At 36.3% G+C, this 19840-nt stretch overlaps 1 protein-coding gene across 3 annotated transcripts in view; it reads left to right on the forward strand.

Moving 5' to 3' along the window:
* Nucleotides 1-19840, forward strand: part of sfmbt2 (Scm like with four mbt domains 2) — a 54466-nt gene that overhangs the window by 21771 nt on the left and 12855 nt on the right. For 2 of the 3 annotated variants that reach the window (XM_065269218.2, XM_065269220.2), the window contains 8 exons: nucleotides 8592-8680; nucleotides 10082-10325; nucleotides 12677-12774; nucleotides 12985-13086; nucleotides 13221-13368; nucleotides 14183-14265; nucleotides 17278-17404; nucleotides 17538-17651. In XM_065269218.2, the coding sequence (XP_065125290.1) occupies nucleotides 8592-8680; nucleotides 10082-10325; nucleotides 12677-12774; nucleotides 12985-13086; nucleotides 13221-13368; nucleotides 14183-14265; nucleotides 17278-17404; nucleotides 17538-17651 (1005 nt within the window). The remainder of the gene's footprint in view (nucleotides 1-8591; nucleotides 8681-10081; nucleotides 10326-12676; nucleotides 12775-12984; nucleotides 13087-13220; nucleotides 13369-14182; nucleotides 14266-17277; nucleotides 17405-17537; nucleotides 17652-19840) is intronic. The other variant, XM_065269219.2, reaches the window with a different exon arrangement.

Raw genomic sequence — 19840 nt, forward strand, 5'->3', positions numbered from 1 at the left:
ATTATGTAACCAAAAACTTTTATTCTGCAAATGATTAGTTGTGGTAATTCATTATGCAGCCCTTACACATTATGTTGATAAGTGCTACAGTTATTGTATTTTTACATACCTGTAGTGAATTGATCAACTGTTGAAAATATTAGGTATTCACCAAATGTTCGGGAACCCAATTTTTTTTGGATGAAAATAGCAAAAAAATCTCTAAATCTCTCAATTTTACAGAACGAGATCTTTGATCAGATAGTAACCAGCGCAAAGTGAGAGACCCGCAAATGCAGCAAACGTGTTGGTAAAAGCATTTTTAAGTGAAAAACATAAAGCATTACAGGTTTTATCTATCATTTTAAATCAAGGCATCCTGAACACCATGCATCGTATAAGAAAGACACGGCGGCGGCAATCCTGGGTATTTGTCTGCTGAATGCACAAGCACTAAGAACAAGAGACTTTAACTCTTCATCTCGTGTCATAGAACGACAAAGAGCGTCAGCAGTATGTAATAAAAACTTCCTAATACAGTAAAGTCCTACAATGACAAACATGCTTATATTAAAGAGAATTTAAACCTTTATTAACAATAAGCTTTTCGTTAGAACGCTTTGTTGAACGCTTTTTCCTCTGTCATCTCCTGTCAATCTTGCCGCCACCCCTCTCTCCCTTTGCTTGTGCTTGACCGTGCACGCAGGCGCGCGTCTGCTGCTCAACATACAGTACAGTGCTATATAAGTTTTATTTCAAGTTTTTTTAAGGCAAAGAAATTAATGCTTATTTGCATTTTGTGCAGGAATGGAAGATCGGCTTAACATCCGTTTAGCCAAAACTCATTTATGTGGTCAAATTTAAATAGAACAGTTTTAAAAGTCTACCTATAGCTCTCTGACCAGGTGTAAAAAGGCCATATAATGACCGCTGGGAATGGTAAAAAAGTCATAATGTGAAATAAATATAGTAAAAAAGGATATTTTGAAAATGTAACTTGTGCAGTGAGAAAATAAATTAGGAGTTTTTCTTTTTTATTCGGCTTTTGCCAAGAATTTTCCTTTCGGTGCATCCCTAGTAAATATTGTTGAGTACTTTGGTATTTACTATAGTATTAAACTAAAATAAAAAATACAGATGATAGTATTTTTTAATCTTACCACAGTAAATATTAAAGCATACCACAGTATTTTTAAAAGTATAGAAATATGGACGCATATGGCTGAGAGAGTTTTTTTTTAATATCCATACTAATGATCTAAAATGTTAATTTTTTAAAAGATGGGGGTAACAATAAATTGATATTGTTTGATGTGATGTTTTTTTCACAATCTCCATTTTTCTATATCTTCACCAAACTTTTGACCAATAGACTTTTGTGTTATTTAAACTATGAAGTCACCTAGAACACAGATGCAGTCCACATAGTTTAACTTATATTGAACGAGGAACATTTTTTTAAAGCATAGATCTTTGAAATGTTAAAGACAAATGTAAAAAATTTCTAATTTCATTAACATGTTCCAAAAAAGATGATATTCATAATGTTCTGTATGGGTTCAAAGGATTGCTCATTCATCAATTATGGTGAAAGTTTAATAGCTTATGAACAGAGAGAGAGAGAGAGAAAGAGAGAGAAAGAGAGAGAGAGAGAGAGCGAGCAAAAATCCCAAGGTTAACCGCATAAATATGTGTTACATTTTATTATCATGAGCTAATGTGATGAAATTATCCAGTTCCACTGAAGAGTGTCGAACACACAGGCCTTGCAGAGTGCTTAGGCGCTAGGGGGTTGTTGCCATGGCGACGGCTGTGCATTCCCGTTCTAGCGCTACTTAAGCGATTAGGGTACACACTCGTGCAGCAGAGATTACACGCTGGGACACAGCGGCGTTCTGCCACAAGCACTCATTCAAACACACAATCAAACTCGACGTTATATTATTGTAGCTATTTGAGCTGAATTACATTAGTGCAGGTCAAATCCTCTCTATATTTTCTCATTTACCCTGTATTTTACACAGTACTGCGATGATTTACAGTTTTTAGCTTTTAAAATGTACACTCTCAGAAATAAAAGTCCGAAAGCTGTCACTCGGACGGTACCCTTTAAAAATATGTAAATATGCATCACTTAGGTATATGTATTTGGTAATCTTTATATGTGGCAGCTTTTGTACCTTTTTTCTGAGAGAGTATAATCGAAGTGAATTTATCTTTTGATACAAGTGTGCGGTTAGACAGATCTTGAAAATGTGATATCTAATTTGGTTGTCAAATCATGTGTATCAGGTCACTTTTTCCAGTCTCAAAATTATTGGCTGCTTATGCTTGTGTTTAAAAGCAACTCTTAAGAAAAATATCCATTATTTCTGTATAATACAAGAGTTTTCAAAGACAAAAAGTTTAGGAACTCTACATATAGCTTTAATACAGTTTTAAATGTAATGCTGCTTTTTGTCCCCCTAATACAGTTTTTAGTTTCCTTATTGTGGTTTATTTGTCCTGAGATCTGAGTAATCTCACATGCATCTCCTTTACCACAGTCTTCCGTTTCAATAGGATTTTAACTCTATGTTAATTTCTCCTATAGAATATTCCAATTCTCATTTGTCATGGAAGTTTGAGTGCTTTGGGAAATCTAAAAACACAAAGCACACACATATCCTTGAGATAACCTGATTAAGCAGAAATACCTTAACTGTTAAAAATAGATTTCTGGATGTACTAATAGTTGGCAAGCAAACAGGAAGTGGTGTTATCCACTTCAGTCACACATGGCAAGGTTGTTGTACCAGTGAGTTGTTATATTACTACATTGCTTTTCCATTAACATGCAGCGTTTTGGTAACACTTTACTTGAAGGGGTGTTCATAAGACTGACACCTTCATAATCATGACATGATACGCGCCATGAACATGGAGATTTTATGCACATTGATTCATTAAGTGTCATCCGCTCAGTTATGTCATTTTTAATGCAAATATGACATTGTTTGCAATGTCTGTGTTATGACAACTTGACATAAACCAATACATCATAACTTGTCATAAATCTGTCATAAACATGACATAGCAGAATAATTATCAAACTTAAGAAACTATCTAGCTTTATGGGATAACATTACATTAAACTGACATTTAAATGTCATTAAGTGTAATATTACTCTGTCAAATAGTTTAATAACATCATGAATATTTTTCTGCATTGGTACAAGTTGAACTTGTTTTAACACTTATTGAAATTTTAATGACTATGTCAAATAATTTTAAATACCTTCACAAAATGCAACAGACACATAAAAACATTATATTATTATATTAAACTTTATGTATGTGCACAATACATAAACACTGACAACTAACAGAACGTGTTCTTCCTCACACAGAGGGATCTTAAATTTTATTAATTCATTTATTATAAATAACTCTTTTTGCAGCGATGTGGACCCAACACTGCATGGCTTAACCCATTATTGTTCTGTTTTCATTTAATTTTAGGCGAATCTGTCTCCAAATGCAATAAAATAAAATTGTATCAATTTTAATTATTATTATTATTAATAATATTTTTATTATTGATGATTGATTCTCTAACACCTAGAGAAAACTTAAAAAAACATAATGAACTTTAACACTAAATGACATTTTAATGACAAATTGTATTTGTACCACTGACCTTGAGGTCAAGGTAAATATTCCAGATGCTGTTATAAAACTATTTGGCAGAGTATTAATACTTAATGACATTTAAATGACAGTTTAATGTAATTTTGTTAACCCATAAAGCTAGATAGTTTTTTAAGTTTGCTAATTAATCTGCTATGTCATGTTTATGACAGATTTATGACAAGTTATGATCAATTTGTCATAACAAAGACATCTCAAACAATGTCTTCTTTGCATTACAAATTACATAACTGAACAAATAAAAATGTATTACAGTTGTTATAAACGTGCATAAAATCTTCTTCATGTTCATGGCACGTGTCATGTCATGATTATGGTGTTGTCATGTCAGTCTTATGAACACCCCTTCAAGTAAAGTGTTACCGCATTTTTGTTCCCATTCTTTTCTTGAAAAATTGGTTTGATTACATGAGGAAAAGAAGCCTTTAAATCTGGCCCCGCTGTTTACAGAAGAGTTGTTGGAAGATATGCAAATCTACTTTGCATAATGAATATTTGCATAGAGACTCCCTTGTGCGAAGAAACAGGGAACGCAAAATGGGTGATGTGTTTCTTTGAGTTGGGTTAAATTTTGCATTAATTTCTTTGATCAGAACAAATGCGTGCAGTCGAAAGTAGCATAAGAAAAGTGGTAGAATGGATTTTAAGAAAAGTAACTTTAAAACCATGCCACTGTTTACCATGGTAGCGTATTTCTTGTAAAATACACCATTACTGTATGTACAGTTATTCCGAGTAAAATAACAAATCTTAACATCTCATTTGTTTCTCCTAGATTTTCTAATAAACTAAAGTCATAATTCTAAATATCTTAAATAGACCAATTAAATCCCCCCCCAGACAAAATGATCCAATCTATGCTATCCACATTTATTTTATAGCTCAATGGTTTTACAGAAAATATTTTTTCCTAAATACCATAAAGAGTTTTAGAAGAAACACCCCAGATACTTGATACTTCAATAAAAGAAATCCTCTTTTCTAAAAATTATAGTTTAAACACATGAAAAAATAAGAGATGATGTATGCATTTTTAAAAGTCATTACCGTTGTTATGACAGATGTCATTATTTTATTGCTATCTTTTTCTAGTTTAGGCATTATGATAAAAAGGAAAACATGTCTTGTGTAAATGTGACACCTACAGAGAACTACTAGGTTACTGAGTTTTTAAATGCATGATGGTCAATTTAAACTAAATCTGTAAAAATAGTTGGTCTATTTGTGTCTTCATTTGTGACACATGAGAACAATAGAAGTGAGATACAGTTTCATTTACTAAATAAAGAAAAGGCAATGTAGGATAGAAAAATATATATATATATTAAAAGTCTATTTATGTGGGGCAAGGGGCGTAGCCTGTTTTCAACATTTTTAATTATCAAAATTTAGATTCTGTTAATGTTTACTCACCCCACATGTCTTTCTAAAATTTATTCAAGAATGGTTACGTGGGCCATATAATACAATGACAGTTTGAAAAAAATCCTTTCAAGATGAAACATCAAAACATTTTGAAATGGGTCTGCACGATATTCAGAAATATTTGTTTTGCTGTATATTGTAATATGAGAAATACTGGATGACTTGAAAAGCTCTGCCTTGAATTTTTTTTATAACATTTGACAATTCATGATTCGATTTTCGAGTCAAACTAAATTACACTAATACTGCAGTAATGTTCTCTTTTAGATAACATTGTTTTTATAAGATGCAAGAACATCTGGTTAAAGAAACTAAAGTTCTAATCCAAATGTACTAAGGGATAGTTATCAACATGGTATAAATTTCAAATTAATTCACTTTTTTAAAATATCTATGCAGAAAATAGGTATTGTTAAAAATATAATGGTTATTATATGTAAAAATTAGACCTTAAACCAGTATGTTCCTGCATTTTTATAATGTTTTGTTGTATTTGATTGAAGTTTAAGTACACAGTCATAATCTCACATCACATGTTAAAAGAAACAATTCAACTAGTATTTCTCTTTTAACTATTCATAACATCAATTATTTGGATAATGTACGCTATGATCTCTTCTTTTTACCATTCTTTAAAATGAATCTATTCAAATAAGTAATTTCTAGTTTGCGAATCATAAGTTTCTGGTCATGCTGTTCACCTTGCCATTGAGGACATTGCAGGCTATTTCCTGTATTATTTGCTCGGAATACAATATTTTTATTTAGACGAACACTCACTGTGCAGACACAGTGCATCATCTGCACTGAAATATATGCAGTCAGTGCAGACAACTGCCACATGAGGTTTAGGTCATGATTTTAGGTCATGAGGTCTGCACTGTTTCACTTTGACTGTAACAAACTTCCATTCAAAATTCACAGATTTAAATAAAAAAATTAAAAACATACATTTAAATTTTAAATTAATCAGCAAAAAAATCGTAAAAATCGTCTAGCCCTACAGTACTTCTTTGAATTTCTTGTATAGAAATCTGTAATTTTTCTCTGGCGTTTGAAACCATTCTCATGTAGTGTAACACTGTCATAGACATCCCAAATGCTCTGCATGCACTGCATATGCATATTATAAGAATGCTTGGCATTAAAATCCTACGGAGCCCTTAAGGGGACATGGAGCAAAAATTATTAAATAAATAAAACTATCGAGTGTGCACGTAAAACTATCGAGTTTAGTTTCGCGTGCTCACGTGAAACTATTGCGTGTGCACTTGATAGCTTCGCTTTCACGTGCGCACGCAAAACTAAACGTAAAAAAATAATCTGCACATGAAGGTTTCGCGTGAGCACATGAAAGTTTTATGTGTGCACATGAAACTAAACTTTAGATTTTTTTTACTCCAATGTTAGGGGCTCGGTAAAATCCTGTTTTGTCATTAAGGGAAATCTTTTTGTCAAAATTTGTCTGGTAAATGATAAAGAATGATTCACCCTCGTGTTTATTGCATTGCAACAGAGTGACGGATTAATAAGCAGACATGCTATTTATGACTGGATGTAAAGTCGCAATCCAGGCAGGTTTTTGAGCATGTAAATCCTGACTTCAAACCATGACTCACGACTTTGTAGCGTTCCAGGCAAATCACGCCAAAATACCCGAGCGCAAGGAATTTACGTCATCTTAACCTTTCTATGTGGCGACATACTTATTGTTTTTTACCCATAACATTGTATAAAAAAATGTGTGTGTATTATTTATTATTACATTATTATTAATTTGACTGCAACGTTATATTGTCCTAAAGTGTATGCTCACCGTGTACCACTTGCAGAAACACTGCATCCGTAGGGGCTGCCATTGTTGTTTTGTATGGTTTTGCGGACAACGTGACGTCAGAGCTTGGAAATTGGAGTACATGGATCTAGTATGAGTTCAGTGACGGGTTTGACTGGCGTTCCAGTGCACTTTCACGAGTAGAAGGTTGGAAAAACACGGGTTACAGGTTGCCTGGAACGCGGCATAACTTTTTATACTTTGCGGTAAAGGGGGCCCTCCTATTGACTCTGACCTATCAGTGTGGCTCTCATGAAAAAAATTTTGAAGACCACTGCACTAACAGCACAGGAGTTTGATGATAACTATGACAGAATTTTCCATTTTTGGTTATTATTTAAAAGTAAAACAAAAAGCACATTATAGTAACATTTTAACAATTAAACATCACAACATAGTAACAATTTGGTGTCTTTTTTTCCTCTGGAAAAAGTAAAATCCAATAATCTACCCTGCCCCCAGTCTCTCTCTTTTTCTCCCTCAGTGTCTTTGTTTACCAGAATCTTCAGTCAGGGCAGAGATCACACCCTCGTGAGTGGTGTCATGTGTTATTGAGTGAAACACTTGTGACGTAACGGGGCAGAGACAAAGTATTTGGCTCTCACAGTCAAGCTAACAGTCAACAACTGCAGAGACTGTAGAGAAAGACTTCTAACCTGAATTCTGCTGATGCAAATACACAGTTTGTGCTAGCAATGCACAACCTGTCATGATTTATATGCTGGGCTGCTCACCTAAACACAACGCTCGGTGAAGGTTTACAGTAATGCACTGCTACACCGAAAGCATTATGCCTTTCATGTGGATAGCATAGCTAAGATCATGTGGCGTTGTGGAGAAATGTTTTAAGTTCCTAAAGAAATGACTTGGCTCTGACTCTATCTGAGATGTACTGGGTATTTTTCTCAGAAGAAGAAATAGACATAATGCAGAGAAAGTCTCCACTTGTTCTTCATTTAATTTCATTACTGTCTAGCAGAAATAGTTGCAACATTAAATTTGTAGTTTTTGTCTGGGTTACAACTTTATCCATTTAGACACTAAAATACAGAAAATTGTACTTGTACTTACAGACTTGCACTTTTTAATATGTGACCCAGTCTGTGAAAATCTAAGTCATTTTTTTAAGTAATTTTATGCAATTTATTGTTTTTTTATAAAAAAATTGTGAAAATATAACTTTGATATCTTTAATATTGCCTGAGTAAGGTCATGTAAAAGATTGAAATGAAATCAATGAGTAAAATCAACTTTTTATGCTTTAGCCTTGATTTCAGACAGGGTCACATATGCATGCATAAATTAATATTTTTAAGGGATTGGGCCGGATGTTTGAGCAAAGATGTGCATTAAACAGCATACCCATACCATCTGGTGCCAACAGCATGTGTATTGTATCTGTATGTATGGACATTTGTAAAGTCCATACAGTACAGTGGCAAAAAAAGTATGTGAATTTATTCTGTATGTATGTGTGTACCTGTGTGCATGTATTGGCCTGTGTGAAAACCCGTAAAACTGCATACAAAATGTTTCTCTGCCACACACATACAGCATGCTAAAAAGGACTCCAATGCCTTTCAGTAAGAAAAGTGTGGGACTGCCTGTATTTGAAATAAAATTGTACGAAATTCATTATATTTTCATTATCTCCCTCTCCCAGCTATAAAAGAGAAGTCTAATGATTGGGCAGAGTTTCTTATCAAGGAGCTCACAGGTTCACGGACAGCGCCAGCCAACCTGCTCGAAGGGGTAAGAGATGTGTTTGTGTGTCATGTTGTTGTAACTGTATTCAAAGCACATGATAACCACACATTTAAATTTACATTTATGCATTTGCCAGACACTTTTATTTGGATTAAACGACTTTGGGGACGATCACACCAAACGTGGTGGCAGTTGCAGGCGCCTTTTTTGAATGATTTTGGGCAGTGATGCGCATTGTTTATGCGAGCCGAACACCTTGCGTTTTGCTGCCTGCCACAGCACGCGTTTTTGAAGGGGCGCTGAAAGTTGAAGAGCGCCCAATTTCATCCGTATCTTTCCATTGTCCAATCGAATGAGGGGAGAGGCGGGTCTTCCGTTGTGGTGACAGACGTTCAAAATTAAAATTCTAAGTTGGCTGTTAATTAAATAATTATTGTGGAAGTTATTTTTATCATTTAAAAATGTCTTGGTTATTTTTAATACATAATAGGGATTATAAATAAAAATATTTAACAGAACACATGCTAGGTTATGAATTACCCAATACTGCGTTAAAAAAGACCCAATGTTGGGTTGTTGTTGTTATGCAACCATGGGTTATAATAACCCAGCAGTTGAGTCAATTTTAATCCAGTGGTGTGTTCTGTCCAATGTTTACCCAAAATGGCTTAAAAATAACCATCCATCCAATAAAATCATACATTAGTTAAATAGTTAAAAATACTAACTCAATCTTTATTTTGTTTCATTAGTGCTTAAAGGCACATTTTTTTCATGCAACTAAAAATTAGAGTCACACTATGCAGGATTTTTAGTTACTATTTGTCAACACAACTTTCAAACTTGGCCCCTCTTCTAGGGTGAAACGCCACCAGAAGCGCACAATGTATACATTATTTTCTAAAACTTTCAGGATTTAATTTACAGTTACAAATGTAAATGTACAAATTTACATTAACTGCCACCATCTCTGATGACCAGCGATGCTTGGGTTTTTGAAAAAACCAAGGGTAGGCCTATCCCGTTAATGACTTTATCGACTTATTGCACGATAAGGGAACGTGACCTCTGTAGTTTTTTGTTTTTTTTGGGGGGGAGAGGCAATATATTGCCATAGTGTTTACATGTGTGTTTGTTTGCATAAAAATGAATGTCATTAGCATTTTAGCCGATTGTCATTTCTGTCTACTGTCTGTCTCGTAAGAATTTGCTGAAAACACACACCCACTGGCCAAAGGTTCCCTCCCAGAAACGTCCCGAGCACCCTGACACAACTATTGAAATACAATTTTATTTAACAACTAATGAGGAATTATTTTAAGAGTACATTCTTCATTTTTGGAAGATCCTGCATATTTAAGTAGTGCTGAACTAATTGATTCCCATAATTGAGAGTCATTAATTTTACTTATTAATTGAATCTCTTTTTTGCTTTGTCATTCTCAGCCATTGCGAGGTAAAAACACGGTGGATCTGATCACTGTAGGCTCTATTTTGGAGTTGCGGGATGCCTTTGAACCCAGCGTGTACTGGGCGGCTCGAGTCCAACGCAATGTGGGTGGACGCTTATGCCTCAGTTATGTTGGACTGGATGACCCCGTTCACTACATCTGGATGTTCTATCTTGACACCAGACTCCGCCCCCTAGGCTGGGCCAAAGAAAATAATCTGTCAATGGAGGCTCCCACAGGTGAGAGTATTAATCAATGACTACAAGTTTAAAATGAGGTTTTTGCCTTCTGCCAACTGAAGATAAACAAACTATCATAAATTATACCAGTACAATTAAGAGACATCACAGGGGTTCTTTTAAAGTTTTCAATTAATTCTTCCTCCCAGAAGCCTTTCTTGTGCATGATACATGTTAACATCCTCTTCCATCCTAAACTCCTCCCCTATGCCTCTAATCCTCTTAAAGGGACATTCCACTTTTTTGAAAATAGGCTCCCCTAGAGTTAAACAATTGATTTTTACAGTTTTGGAATCCATTCAGTCGATCTCCGGATCTGGTGTTACGACTTTTAGCATAGCTTAGCATAATCCATTGAATCAGATTAAACCATTAGCACCGCTTAAAAATGACCAAAGAGTTTCTATATTTTGCCTATTTAAAACTTGACTCTTCTGTAGTTACATTGTGTACTAAGGCCGACGGAAAATTTAATTTTGTGATTTTCTAGGCCGATATGGCTAGGAACTATACTCTCATTCCGGAGTAATAATTAAGGAGTTTGCTGCCAGACCATGGATGTAGAAGGCGCAATGATAATACACAGCAGCCGAAAAGAGTCCTTTTAATATCAGGGGACTATTTTCGGGCACTACATACGTTTCTATATCTGGTTGTCATAACCAAATAAATAACTTCCACTCCAGTAACTGATGAGAGACAAATGACGTGAACTCCACTGCTTTGTTCTCATTGGTAGTCGCTCATAATTTGCATTAATTTAAACATTTCTCAAATTTGTTGCACGACTGGACACGCCAGTCGCCAACGGTTACTGACGCATGTGTAGCTGGAAGTCGCCAAGCTTCAATCTGAAATCAATGAAAGCTTGAAATCAATGAGATCACTTCGCTGGTACTGCTAGCCGCTGCTAGGCTGAATGCAGCTTAAGGCCGTCCCAATACGAAGGATGCTAAAAAAGAAGCCTCAAAATGCGTCCTTATTTCTCTGTACTGATAAGGATAGAACGAATGGATCCTTCACAGCCTAGGCTATCCCAAGATTCACCACACGCCTGTAATAGCCGAATATAACGGTTGGATATTTTAAAATAAACATTAAAAACCTTTATTTAGCAAAAATTCACTGTTTAAGTATTATAAGTTATGTTTTGTATTAATATTATTCTGTGTATGGTGCGTATATTTCTAAGGTTGATTAATTTAATATACAGTTGATTAGTTTAATCTACATCAGTGTGACATATTTTCTCATTAAAATAAATATTGAACCAGAAAAATATTCATTTTATTTAAGTCAGAAACATTTCCGCTGTGACGCAAATTATAGGTCCTCAGAAGGCTAGACTCATTTAAGTTCCTTTTGTGGCTGCCACCTTCAAAGACTTTTGAATTGGGACACAGCGTTTGTAATGCAGATAAAACAAATAAAATATATGATTTGTTAGTGTTTATTTAGATTTTTATTTTAAAATTACATAAATATTTTATGATTTAATTGTAATTTATGAATTTTTTCATCAACTCACGAACCCCCTGCAATTCCTGCGAACCCCAGTTTGGGAAACCCTGGTGTAAATCTCCATTTACCAAAACCAACTTGTCCAACATCCACACCCCATGGATGTCATGGATCTGAATCCACATTTCCCTAAAAAAAAACTAAGAAACATATGCAAACGTGTACTTTTAATTTTCTCATTCAGACATGCTTATGTAACGTGAAACATTAAGTGCATGGGAATTCTGTGACGCAAGACTGATAAGTTTACTTGAATTAGTAATGTCAGCAGTTTTCTTATCTTAAAGTACTGTACAAGTTCTGACAGTACGTTTATCAAAAATATCCTGACAAGGTTGAAGCTTCTGTATTAGCAAAATATTTTACTAAAGCCTGGCTTGCATTTTGCTGTGGTGATCATCGGTATGCGTGTATGCAAATGTGTGTGCTAATGTGCTCGTCTGTGTGTGTGTGCGCGCGTGGTCATTCTGTACGTCTTTTTTTCCAATTGGTTTTTTAAAGAAATTTCAAGTTCAAGTTACAATTTCAGATGCAACAGTTGACATAAAGGAAATATTCTTTAAGAACATAAAAATAATATATGTTTTAGATGTAATATATACATTTAAAAGAAGTATAGATGTATTGAAACGTGTAACCTTTCAGTTGTCTTAACAGATGCATGAATGGATGGGTGGCTGGAAAGGTATTTGAATAAATAGGTGGGTGGTTGGAAGTGTAGGTGGTTGGAAAAAATGCACGGATAGATGGATGAATGAAAAGATGAATATATGAATGAACAAATAGGTGGACAGATGGGCTGATGAATGTCTCTCACTTGATCTTTTTAGATTTGCGTGGATTAAGGAGCAGGGCAGAATGGACAGAAGCTTTAGAAGAAGCCACAGCCGAAGCCATAAAGAGTCCACTTCCACTGGAGGTATTCAAGGTTTGTGTGTGTGTGTGTTTCAATTTCAGCCTATCCTTGTGCGATTACAACGGCCTAATAAACATACTAATGTAAAATGCCAAAAGGTTTGTATCTGTAACATTACCTCATGATAACAACAATGAAATGCCTTGCCAGCATGTGTGTATCCGTGTGTGTTATGGGAATGCTGGAGAAGTGGCGGAGATAAAACTCATCTGTGTGTTTCAGGATCATGCTGACTTGCGCACACACTCCTTCAAGATGGGAATGAAACTTGAAATGGTGTCACCAGCCGAACCCTTTTACATCTGCCCTGTGTCTTTAACTAAAGTAAGCACTGAGACACACTCCTTTACACGCACTCACACACTAAATGAAGGGTTACTACGCTAGAAGTTATAATTACTAGCCACCCTAAGATCAAGCTTTCTGTGCATCTCACATTGTTTTTCTCTATCATGCAGGTTTACAATGAATACTACTTTCAAATCACAGTGGATGACCTCACAGCTGAAGCCACGCCCACTTCTGTGGTGTGCCATGCTGATTCACCTGGCATCCTGCCAGTTCAGTGGTGTCTGAAGAATGGTGTTAGCCTGGAGAGGCCACGTGGTGGGTTTTGCTTTGATTGCAATATGGTGTTTATTGGATCTTAGCTTTGTTAAATTTTTTATATTATTTTATTCGTTTCAGGGTCTTGGTAATGTTTGTCTCTCTTAATCATTTTATTGTGTCTAATGTGCTTTACTTGTATGACAAAGTAAATGTATCTGTATTGCTGAAGCACTTTGTTTTCCTGGTTAAGCATGAGAAAAGGTCATGAGGTTGATGCATAGGGAACCAATTTAATACCCCCTCAGGTTAGATTACACCGTAAAAATATGAGGTGTGTGACAATTTTTTTTTTTTATTTACAAAAGACACTAATGTTTTATGGTATGGATTGGGAAAAAGGCCACCCATAGTTTATTTTATAAAACTGGGTTTTATTAAAATAAAATAATATATTGGCTCCACTTGTGATGTCAGAAGGGGATCATCTTTTAATAAACCCGCACCTTAAGCTGCACTACAACCATGGCACTGCCATTTAGTGCAGAGATCAACTAATTTGCATATTAATGGACACACCCAAAAACGGCACATTTTTGCTCACACCTACAAAGTGGCAATTTTAACATGCTATGATAAATTATCTTTATGGTATTTTGAGCTAGAACTAGGGACACCAAAAATGTATTTAACATCTTAAACAAGTCTTGTGAAATAATATAGATTTAAAATATTTGAAGAAAGAGAAGATGGACATCACTTTTGTGGCCACTAGTGTGTGTGTGTGTGTGTGTGTGTGTGTGTGTGTGTGTGTGTGTGTGTGTGTGTGTGTTTCTTTCTCATTTATTCATCTTATAATTTTTATGACTTTCAGGTTTTGAGTCACAGGACTTTGACTGGGCCGACTACCTCAAACACACAGGCACTGAGGCAGCTCCAGATGCTTGTTTCCCAAACGTAAGACATTTTCTGATGAATCGCCCCCGGTTTAAATAATTACGGGTGTGGTTTCGTGTTTTCTGAAGACGGGATTTCCCTTTATTTTAATATAGTTTTGTCACCAGCTTTCTAATTACGTCTTTCTATTCAGATCACAATTTAGCTTACAATGACACATGCAGAAGGTGTGAAAAGAGGCTTCTGCTTTTGAAAGAAATACCCTTCCTATTTTGTTTAAAGGTGCAAAAGAGGATGTTTGTTTTATACATTTTTGCAATATTTCTTGAAACTGTCTTTACTAAATAAAAAAGACTATTTATTAGCTGCACTGAAATTATTAATATTAATATACGTCATCTGTGCACAAGATAGGGCCTTAAAAACATCAGCCAATTGCTCATGCGGTCATCGCACAAGCGATTGGCCCTCTGGCTTGTCAATCACTGCCTTTACGATCCTTGTGAGAGACGTGCACGATCCAGTAACTAAACACAGGCGACGCATGCACATAGCGCGTGAAACTCTGTCTTAAGTTTCGTTTTGTTTTCATTGTCGATCCTGCTTTCCTCCTCGAATTTGCACCACGGTAGAGAAGAAACTCGAAGGAGGACGCAAAAGAAAGACTTTTTTAAGCCGCTGGGAATAGGAGAAAATTGTCAGAAGAACGTAATGTGAACAGAGTCGTTATTGGAGAAACATTTCAATGCTGGAGAGCAATGAAGGCACAGAGAGGTGTCAAGACAGACGCGCAGTTCGCAAAAGTGATTATTCATTCTTTGGGGAATAATTATTGTTGTACTGTTATTCAGGTATATTGACGTTGTTCGTGTACTGTAGTTGTAAGGCAGTGACCAGTCTGCTAGTTGAAATGGGAGTAGTGTCGACTGATCTAACGTTTTAACGTCTTATTTGTTTATAATCATCATTTCACATAATGAATCCACTGACGCGAGTCACGCGACACAGCATATGCCGGTGGTAAACAAACACTCGTGTTCAAATATTCGTGCACGAGTTTTGGAAGGCGTTCCCTAGAAATGAGCTGTGAAGGAGGGAGGCTGTTCTTACGTATGCGCTTATTTAAAAAACTCAGTAACAGTCTTTGGATTCTCAGTCGGCGAAAAACATCCTCTTTTGTGCCTTTAAGTTGTTTCTTGTGAATCTGATTATTTTAGCAATCTGACATACAGCCTAAACTGGAAAATCATTCTGCAACCTCTTTTTAAAATAAAAAAATGGTAGTTTTATAAATTCAAATTCATTTGCTCAATCCATAAATATTTTTATCCAGCCCAAAAAGAACCTATAAATCAATCATTTAAAGGATTACTCCACTTTCTTAAAAAAATCTAGATAATTTACTCACCCCCATGTCATCCAAAATGTTGATGTCTTTCTTTGTTCAGTCGAGAAGAAATTAAGTTTTTTGAGAATTTTTTTTTGTCATTTTAATAGCATTTATTGAAACTTTAAATTTCAACGCAGCTTCAAAGGGCTCTAAACATGCATATTTTTTTTCTTGCCGAAAATGACAATGGTTTTGCTAGATAAGACCCTTAATGCCTCGTTTCGGATCGTTTAGAGCCCTTTGAAGCTGCGTTGAAAATACTATTTTAAACTGCATTAAAACTGTGAACTGTTTTAAACTGTGAAGTCTTTTAAATTGAGAAAAATCCTGGAATGTTTTTCTTAAAAAAAAAAATTTCTTCTCGACTGAACAAAGAAAGACATCAACATTTTGGATGACATGGGGGTGAGTAAATTATCTGGATTTTTTAAAGGAAGTGGAGTAATCCTGTAACTTAACTATGTTACCGGTTCTACACGGTGGTCAGCCTCTCACATTACGTACATCACTTGTCCACTGCAGCACCGACCCCCCCCCCCTGTCGTGATTTTTTTTATAGTAACAAAATCATTTAGTTCAGTTTAAAAGCAGACACTACAATTAAATTTCATGTATCAATGAGTGTGAGACAATGCCAGCTGATTACCAAGACGATGGCAGAAACCGCATGCTTATTCGTTTTGTTAATCAAGTTTTATGTTTAAAGGGATAGTTCACCCAACAATGAAAATTCTGTCATCTTTACTCACCCTCACATTGTTACAAACCTGTATAAATTTCTTTGTTCTGATGAACACAAAGGAAGATATTTTGACAAATGTTTGTAACCAAACCATTCTTGGACCCCATTTACTTCCATATTCTTTTTTCCTACTGTAGAAATGAATGGGAACCACAAACGGTTTGGTTACAAACATTTCTCAAAATATGAATTTAAACAAACTATCCCTTTAATGTAAGCAAGTTCATTCTTTTGCTGTTGTGTTTTTCATTAAGTTTATAATAATAATAATAAGTATTACTCATAATAAACCCACCATTCAAGCACGCTTGAAATAAAGAAAAATGCCAGTTGTCCCAGTCTAAAACATTGGACGGGCAGGCGGGTGGTCCGGCTTTCATTCGGACAGCATAGTACCAGCGCACACTGGCTCACCTCAAGCACTTTATTCAAACAAGTGCATTGTTGCTTATTCAAAAGTGAAAGTAAAAAGCTCACGGCTGCAGGGCATTCATAAGCAATTTAACCCCACTACCCGGGAATACCGGTTTTGTCACACGTTGATTAACAGGGGAAATTTTTTTCTCACAATCACATTCCTAGTAACCCGACATGTCAGATAAACAAGGGTTTCCCATCATAGCTATGTTGTGTATATTAAAATGCCATTGCTTCAGCTGTTTTATAGTCCTGTTTTACATTCTGCAAATATTTCCCTGAAAAGCGCATGTATTTGTTTCAGTAAATATTACAGTAGGCGCTGCAGGCATTGTGCTTTTCAACAATAATTGAATCTAAATGCGTTTATTTGTACAACATTTTTTGCATATTCATTAAAACTTTCATTAATTTTCTTGGTCTGTGTATCTCGCATAATCTTGTTTGTTTGCATTGACTGTGCCATCTATTGTTTTGCGTAATTATACATTTCAACCGACCAATTTTCTGTGTCTGTTATCAGGCATCTCAGAGCAAGGGCTTTTGTAAGGATATGTGGCTTGAAGCGGTGAATCCACTCCAGCGTACAGAAATCTGCGTTGCTCGTATCACTCAGGTCAAAGGTCGACTTCTCTGGCTCAGACTGGAAGGTAGGAATGAATAGAGCATGTGTGTTGCGCTCCTACTCATCTTGCTTATGTCATAGTAAACTTTACAACGCATGACCTTACAGCTCATCTTATTTATCTCATCAACTTCACCCGGTCTCTTGTCTATCTATAGGTCTGACCAAGCCATTACCAGACTGTATTGTGGATGTTGAGAGTATGGACATCTTTCCTGTAGGCTGGTGTGAAGCCAACAGCTACCCGCTAATCCCTTTACTAAAGCCAGTCTGTGAGTGTAATGCCGTTATTTGTGTCATTAATTACAACATGCGCTATCAGTCTGAAGGGCATAGATAAGCAACAATAATGTACACTATGTGGAAAATAATGTGTTTTTGCGTAAACACATTGGGCCCAAGTTTAACGATCTAAGCGCATTGTCTAAAGCGCACAGCGCAACGTCTAAATGGGCGTGTCCGAATCCACTTTGCTAATTTAACGACGGGAAAAATGGCGAGCACATGTTCGAAAAGGGTTGGTCCTTTTTTTAATGAGTAATGGGTGTGTTTTGCCAGCAGCCATATCACCCTGTATCCCAAGACAGCTTGCCCACTGAAGCTAAGCAGGGCTGAGCCTGGTCAGCAGGGCCGTGCAGAGACAATTGGAGAGGCAGGTGCTCAAAAAATAAAAAGGGCACTTTGCTCGCTGACACGCAAGCACACAACTGAAACAAATAATAAAGTAATACAGAATAGAAAGATGGTTTTAAGTCTAACGTTTTCCTTTATTTTTCTTGCAAATAGAGTGAGAGAGAAAAATCTATATAGACTGAGTTTTATATCTATATATTTATGCATTTGGCAGCCACTTTTATCCAAAACGACAGTGCATTTCATTTTGTGTTTGTGTGTCAACAGTATATGCAGTTTTGAAATTATATGATATTAGTGCATTGTGCATTAAGATATTATTACGTTTACAGTCTTGTGTTTTTGTTGTCATATTTAAAATATAATTCTATTCTATTCTAATCCTGTTCGAAATTTGTATACAAAGAGAGTAGCCTATAGTTTTGAATTGTGTTTGTGTTGTGTTTTTGCACACTTTGATGCCTTGATGACACGGCAATAAAATAATGACATTCATCTCTCCTTTCATTCATTTTATGAAGCCTCTAGTACTTTCTTTATTTTCAGGTAAACTAAAACTGGTTGCAAAGCTGGAGAGTTTTTGACTGAGTTAATAATTTAGCACGAGTATGGCTATATTACCCAACATCAGCTCACATTGTCTTTTATCAAAGGCGAGTCCAGGAATCGTAAATTCAATATGATACAAAAATTAAACGAGTTTTTTTTACCGTATTCATCGGATCTTGCTCCTCCAACAAACTCCGCGTGACAGGTGGATGACATTAGAACAGCGCGAGAGCGATTTGAAATCAAACTCCTCCGTATGATTTCCCGAATATTTCTCGCGGTACTTTGATGTCATATGCGTTTCGGTTCTTGCATTGCTGCGTGAAGTTGAGCACACCTAAAAACTCGAGACAGCTACCTGTATGAACTCCCGGCAGAGAACGTCCCTGCCTTTGCCTCATCCCTTGCTTTTATAATGGAAGAATGTTTTATTTTCAGCGTGAGAAATGCAAGGTTTGGCGTCACTGGCGTGTAAACTGGCTGAAATGCGTGTGTCTCCCGCCGAATGTGTGAGACTTGAGAGCCCTGTTTGCATCTAACGTTGTAGAGATGTTAATACACACAGAGAGCAATAAACAAAAGCTGTGCATGCTCTCCTCACGTTGTTCTTGTAAAATAATAATAATATAACAAGCATATCGCTTCGGTTCAATGCCGGCTCGAGGGGGATCCTCCCTGTACTGCGCACCGTGTCGTGCACGTGTGGGCGCTGCCTGCTACTAGCGCTGTGAGCTAGCTAGTGATGATCGTCCCTAAAGAGATTGTCCAATGAAAGGTCAATACGTCATCATGTGACTAATTTTATTTGCGTCTAAATTATTTTTTATTAATTTTACTAATAGTTAGATTGGGCAGGCCTTCACAAAAGGGCATTTAATTACAAAAATATGCCTTGACAAAAAGGGCACTTTGGTCATCCAGGGGTAAAGGGGCAGGTGCTTGGGCACCCGCCGCCCCCCCCTCTGCACGTGCCTGCTGGTCAGTACTTGGATGGGAGACCACCTGGGAAAACCAGGTTGCTGCTGGTAGAGGTGTTAGTGAGACCAGCAGGGGGTGCTCACCCTGTGGTCTGTGTGGGTCCTAATGCCCCAGTATAGTGATGGGGACACTATACTGTCAAAAAAAGCACCGTCCTTCGGATGAGACGTTAAACCGAGGTCCTGACTCTCTGTGGTCATTAAAAATCCCAGGATGTCCTTCGAAAAAGAGTAGGGGTGTGCCCCGGCATCCTGGCCAAACTTGCCCATTGGCCTACTAATCATCCCTCATACTAATTGGC

Source organism: Paramisgurnus dabryanus, chromosome 1, assembly GCF_030506205.2.
Source record: "Paramisgurnus dabryanus chromosome 1, PD_genome_1.1, whole genome shotgun sequence".
In the NCBI taxonomy this organism is placed as follows: domain Eukaryota; kingdom Metazoa; phylum Chordata; class Actinopteri; order Cypriniformes; family Cobitidae; genus Paramisgurnus; species Paramisgurnus dabryanus.